Here is a 6,232-nt window from a genome sequence, read left to right as displayed (position 1 = left end):
GACTTCATGGTAGTAACAAAAAAAGGACTATTGTCGCTGGGAAATGTTCTGCCCTCACAGGAGGCTTCTGAGCCTGATTAGAATTAGATATTTTTTTACAGAAAATAAGGTTCATTTTGTTTTGTTAATACATTTTTTGGTAATTTGTATCATATTTGATTTATTTTTAACCAAATGTTTTCCTTTTTGGGATCTTTATTATTCACCAGCTCAGTAGGTGGCGGAATGCACATGTAATTGTTGCGAACGCCCATTATACCATAGAAGAAGAAGAAGCAAAATTGTCTGGAAACGGAAATACGTAAATAATCTGCGTCTGTCCGTGTTGTGTCGACGACCAAAGCTGTACGCAATTTTTGTTCTTTGAACATTTTGTACGGAAAATATACAACTATGGCTATGCAAGCAGCTAAACGAGCTAATGTAAGTTTACATTTGTCATGTTGTTTTGTTGTGTTCAAATGATAGCTACAATCAAGTTGAGTCAGGTTTTCTGTCTAGAAATACAGAACTTGCGTGGTAGCTGGATGACACGACGCGTACTGCTAGCTCGCTAACGACTTTAGCTAGCGACGTTAACGTTACGAAACTAAATACAGGCGGATGGCTTCAACCATTAATTTGAATTTTATGAAGACATTAACTATAATACACAACTTAAATGTATTTTTTGTAGGGAAATGATAGCTTGCCATTTTTACTGAAGTCTCGAGCTAGAAAGCTATGCGAGTGAGCTCGTAGTAGCGTGCTTTCAACTAAGTAACTAACATTAGTAACGTTGCCATTACTGTTTATAACTTGGCACAGTTGTTGATATTAATTTTACTTGATTTGGTAAAAAAAATAATTAAAAGCCCCGTTTGCACCAGCACTTAAAATTAGGGCCAAATTAGAGTTGTCTCGAATGTAATTCTCAAATTCGAGCTGGGTCGAGGGAAACTCAGGCCTGCGCAACTGGTGCCAGCTCAATTAGAATTCGGGCTGGAGACGTCTTTATTATGCTACCACCAAGCTGATCACTGCTGGATGCGACACAGCAGTCTAAGGCACTGCATCTCCGTCCTAGAGGCGTCACTACAGAGCCTGGTTCGATTCCAGACAGTATCACAACTGGCCGTGATTGGGAGAACAATAGGGCAGCGCACAATTGGCCCAGCATCGTAACATAGTTAAATACATAAAAACTAGTGGTGCAGGACTCCGACCCTTGTGATTGGAGTCGTAGGAGTCAACTCTGGCTCTACTCACTAAGAGCGCTGAAACCATGTACACGCAATGTACACACAATACACCATCTCATTATGGAGTCCTACTAGGAAGACTCCATTTGCGTTCGAGTGGAATGACATGAGCGTGATTCTGCCCATTTGCCCATAAAAGGTCTATTTTTGTTTGAATATAGAAGGTGATGTGTGAACTAGAATATTAGTGATATTTCTGCTGTGTGAAGCCTTGATGGATCCCATTGGATGATGTGTGCACTCTGCTGATAAGCCTATTATTTTCCATGTTATAGCCTTGTTCAGGCAGGCATTACCAGAGATGTTGGTTCTGTAATTATTATCCAACCATGTGTGTTATTCCAGAGGATGATTCACGCAGGATTTGTTTTTCCAAAATGCCCCTTGTAATGATTTTTCTTCAAATTGAATTGACCGACAGAAGCCTGGAGGTTATTGTCGGCGTGAAGATATTTCAAAGTCATGTCTAGATGATAATAGGCTACACTGCTAGCTCGTGCTTGGCCGCCTAATGTATAGTTCTCCCATACTATTTACATTGATGAAGTGTGCTCATAATCATTATTTTAGCAATCCATCCATGGTAGATGTCCTTCCTGATAACAATGCCCCCACATCCTGCTGATGAATCGCATTTGCGCTTGACTATGTTTATGGACGAGAAAGTGAACTTGCCATTTCCAACTAGTTTAGCGGGGATGCTGCTGTGTGATATATTGCCTAGGGCATTACTCTCCAACCCTGTTTGTGTAGGTATCCTGTAGGTTTTCACTCCAACCCTAATCTAGCGCATCTGATTCAACAATTAGCTGGTTGATAAACTGAATCGGGTTAGTTACAACTTGGGTTGGAGTGAAAACTTACAGTAAGGTAACTCTCCAGGAACAGGATTGGTGAGCCCTGACCTAGGACATCAACAGCCATCCAGTCTTTCATTAAATAAGCTATAGGCAATACTTTTATTGCACATTTAGGCCTAATTAAACTGATGCATGTGGCAATGTTCAACTTCAATTCACTGGCACTATGAAGAATAGCTTAGCCATTCTCATTGATAGCCTAAAATATACTTTTGGTGAATTTACAAAGCGTTGCTAAATACAGATTACCAAGATATTGTTTATGTGCACGATTCTGACTGCCTGGCCTGATCCTCTCTCCCTCGCCTGCTCCGCTTTCTCTTTACTATGAAGAACGCTAGTGTGTGTTTGATCTTAGGTCTGTTGCTTGTAGAATAGCTCAGCCTACTCATTGATAGCCCCTACTTTAGTGAACTTGCGCAAGGCATTGCAAGCCAAGAAATACAGCATTGCGATAGCCTACGTCTTTTGATTACAGATCGACAGTTCTGTCTGCCTGCCTGACTGGTGGCCGATAAGCCTGACTGTGTCCCTCCAATCTCTTTCCCTCGCTAGCTCTTTCTTTCTTTGCTGTCCTGGTGAGGGTGAATTAAATTCTCCAATATCTTGCTAGCTAGCAATATTAGCGAAGCCAGCTGCAGTCACATTGACTATCTATCAACACAACATATTTTATTTCTGGAGGCAGTGGAAATGCAATTTGAGCCAGCCCAACCTGGGGTGGTTTCTAAGTGCCAATGGAAACATGGCTTAAATGGAGCTTATCAGTTACGAATTCTGTTTTCTTTGCAGATTCGATTACCACCTGAAGTCAACAGAATACTCTACATTAGAAATCTACCATACAAGATCACAGCTGAGGAAATGTACGACATCTTTGGGAAATATGGACCAATACGACAGATTCGAACGTAAGTTGAAGATTGACTCTGGGTGGGATCAGCCCAATTCTAGGTATAATCTTCTCGTGTGTAGTCTGCAGAACTGTGGCAGGTGTTCAACTACAAAGTCTCATCCTTGTCTTCTATGTCTGTCTTGTTCTGCCCTGTTTTCAGTGGAAACACACCGGAATCAAGAGGGACAGCTTACGTGGTCTATGAGGACATATTTGATGCCAAGAATGCCTGCGATCACCTGTCTGGATTCAACGTCTGTAACAGATATCTTGTAGTTTTATACTACAATGCAAACCGGGTACGTAGATCTATGTATGATCTATTCTATCAAGGACTTGGCATAGTCTCTTACCCCTTGAGATGATTTATCAACAATGGTATCTAGTAGGGATTAATAACTTTCATCGCTTTGTAGAAAAATTATACAGAACAAACAGTGTAGTCAATGCTGGTACATTACATTTTACCCTGTAGGTGTCTGGCGGAAGAGTCCAGCTCTGTGATCATTTTAATTAAACTGAGACAAAGCAATTTGATGTGCCACGAGCAACAGGATGAACCACAGATATTGCAGACAAGCGATGCAAGATGATGCACTCAGAGAGGATCTGCATGGGTGCGCTACTGCACTTCACTCTGCTGCAATGTGAAGCTGCGGGACCAATACATCGGAGAAGCCTCGCTCTTCGCACTTGTTATGACCAAAGTTACAGCGTACCACCTCCGTAACTTGAGCCGCAGTTTTAACAACTCGTGCTGATCTATGAGACATGATATACCGCACGCAAAAGGCAGCATGTTTGCGAACCAAAGCTAGCTTGAAGTAGTTTTGCCCCTTTAGTCTATTTTTCTTGGCAGCCAGAGCATTGCGAGATGTAGATTCACAGAAACACAATAGCAAATATAAATTCACAAGTCTCTAATAGTACAACTAAATAGGAAAATGACCCTTGGAAAATCCCTTTTGGGGTGGAGCCTTTCCGGCGTCTCGGGGAGGGTGGGGTTGAGCGTGGTGTAATTATATCTAATGTCCAATGAAATTGGGAGTATAGCAAGTGAAGTGATCAATAGAGCTTGCTAGATCATCCAATGTAGAATGCACTTTGTCTTGTTTTAAATACACGCCTAAAATGTTGAAAGGTTCAGTGTGCAGGCCAGGGTGAGTTGCCATCTTCCTACTAATACATATATTTTTAAACCAGGTTACTTACCTGTAAAAGTTTTGTTTTGAGAAAAGTTTAATGTTTACTGTTGACCAGAGAAAGTCGCAGCTATTGCGTCACTGACGTTTGTGGCCACATCTCGTCACGCTCCCAGTGCAGCACCCTGAAAACCATGTTGACGGGGGTATGACGGTACGCTCTCCTCACGCTGTTGTAGTTTCACTGCTCTTTGTTGTGGAAGTTGGCCCGATATTGCGGTTTACTATGTATGTCACTGACTCTACCATTAAGGCGCTAGGTAAATGTTTGCCGGACAAGTCTGCCTGTCTGATTTGTGGAAGAAAAAAAAATGTATAGTTTTGCTCTTGAGTGTGTATAATTCATGGTTTCCATGTCACTCTTTCTCTCTCAGGCGTTCCAGAAGATGGACACCAAGAAGAAAGAGGAGCAGCTGAAGCTTCTGAAGGAGAAATACGGCATCAACACAGATCCCCCAAAATAGACTCGCCTTTTTCCCCCTCTTCCCCATTGTCCTTCCCTGGTAGAGAATGTGCATTTCGACAAGTGTGAAGTTGTTTGTCGCAAAATTTAGCACGCAGGTGTTTTCTACTTTTGTTAGATTTCATTGTGTTTGGCAGGCCTGTTATTTTTTTACATTTATTTTTAACTTTGTTTCTGTGGTGCATATTGAACACATACCATCTCTGAAATCTTCCACAAAATGTATGCATCAAATCTATTCATACAAATTCACTTTTAGATTTCAGATTCTGTCAAATAAATGTATTTTGTTAAAATTGTCATTTTTTATTAAAGCTGCTGGCCATACGTCTTGCGTGAATGCACATCTGTTATAGCACTCTTGGTGAAAAGGTAACGAGTTCCCAAGTCAAAGAAGATGTAAAGGTCACAATCGTTGCATACAGGCACACACGACTGCCTGCAGTTCTATTGTATATTATATACACACACAAATTCTTTCACACTATCCTGAACTGGGGATCTTTGCAGTCAGTATTTCACAGTATAACAGCCTGTTTTTATTTTGTCTCGGCTAACACCATATTTGTCATGGGGATAGTTCAGCTTGTATTTCCAGAACAGATGTTCTGGGAGTTGGTAAATCTATATCCAAGACATCAACAAGAGGACAATCTCTACCAATGGTTTGCCTGCGTATTCTGATATCACTTAACACAAGCGACATCTGGTGGCTATATGCAGTACACATTCAGGAAACAGACCATAGTTATTTTATTAGTTTAAATCACAACACGAGTAGTGCAGCCATGTTATCAGGGACACAATACATGCTACATGTACAAAATAATCATTCAGTTGACACTGTTGCCTTTACTTACATTTGGTATCGGATTAATAATAGTTTTAAGTACAAGCATTTCTGGGCGAAGACGTTCATGTGAAGTTTCAGATTACAGACGGTCAGCCTAATTTATTGAGGAATGATGGTGGACTTGGTCTTCCTATCGCAGTCAATCTGAAAATAAATTAATCAAATAACTCCTCCCAAATGTGCAGATGACATGTGAAACAAAATGGGTAGTTCGTTACCAAATTGCAACTAGTGATTTATATAAGCAGTGTCTGCAATCTTTCAATAAGGCAACCGTAAACATGTCCTCCCCCACCAATGATACAGCGCCCTCCCTTGGGCCGATTGGGATCGTGTGACAAACACAATTTAGTAAATGCTGGATCTCTATGGCAAGACGCATTATTCACCCAAGTTTTGTCCAAATCGGGCCAGAGCTGTCTGAGATTGCGTGTGACCATCGTATGGAGACAGATCCACAGTACCGGGACAACGAAGGTGTACAGGTGAATTACTTAATATTTCCAGTCAAGCTGGGGTCTAATAGCCTGCTGCCGAATCTGTTTGTGATGTCTTGCCAACTCCTATGTCGTGCCGTGACAAGATGGCACAAACCGATCTGGGACCAGGCCAGGGGTCTCGGGCTGTTTCTAAGCAGTTGTCTTTATGGGAGGACAGGATACACTGCACCTGAACATGAGCTACTATACAGTGTGTATGCTTCAGTGAGGGGAATACA

The 6,232-nt window shown here is 41.5% G+C and overlaps 1 protein-coding gene across 1 annotated transcript; it reads left to right on the top strand.

The window, feature by feature from the left end:
- The first annotated feature begins 295 nt into the window (after window positions 1–295).
- Window positions 296–4,988, top strand: LOC135505767 (splicing factor 3B subunit 6). The gene is made up of 4 exons (XM_064924891.1): window positions 296–423; window positions 2,894–3,012; window positions 3,157–3,295; window positions 4,573–4,988. Exons 1-4 carry the CDS (start codon window positions 394–396, stop codon window positions 4,660–4,662), a joined length of 378 nt encoding a protein of 125 aa, XP_064780963.1. The 5' UTR covers window positions 296–393; the 3' UTR covers window positions 4,663–4,988.
- The last annotated feature ends 1,244 nt before the right edge of the window (window positions 4,989–6,232 follow it).

This window comes from Oncorhynchus masou, chromosome 19, assembly GCF_036934945.1.
Source record: "Oncorhynchus masou masou isolate Uvic2021 chromosome 19, UVic_Omas_1.1, whole genome shotgun sequence".
In the NCBI taxonomy this organism is placed as follows: Eukaryota; Metazoa; Chordata; class Actinopteri; order Salmoniformes; family Salmonidae; genus Oncorhynchus; species Oncorhynchus masou.
Note: the sequence above shows the minus strand (reverse complement) of the source record. Positions and strands in the feature narration are given on the sequence as shown.

Bases quoted from the DNA above. Each gene is read 5' to 3' on its own strand.
- LOC135505767 (XM_064924891.1), top strand. From the start codon at position 394: ATGGCTATGCAAGCAGCTAAACGAGCTAAT. The intron at 3,013-3,156 runs GTAAGTTGAAGA...CCCTGTTTTCAG, and splicing joins CCAATACGACAGATTCGAAC to TGGAAACACACCGGAATCAA. The intron at 3,296-4,572 runs GTACGTAGATCT...TTTCTCTCTCAG, and splicing joins TATACTACAATGCAAACCGG to GCGTTCCAGAAGATGGACAC.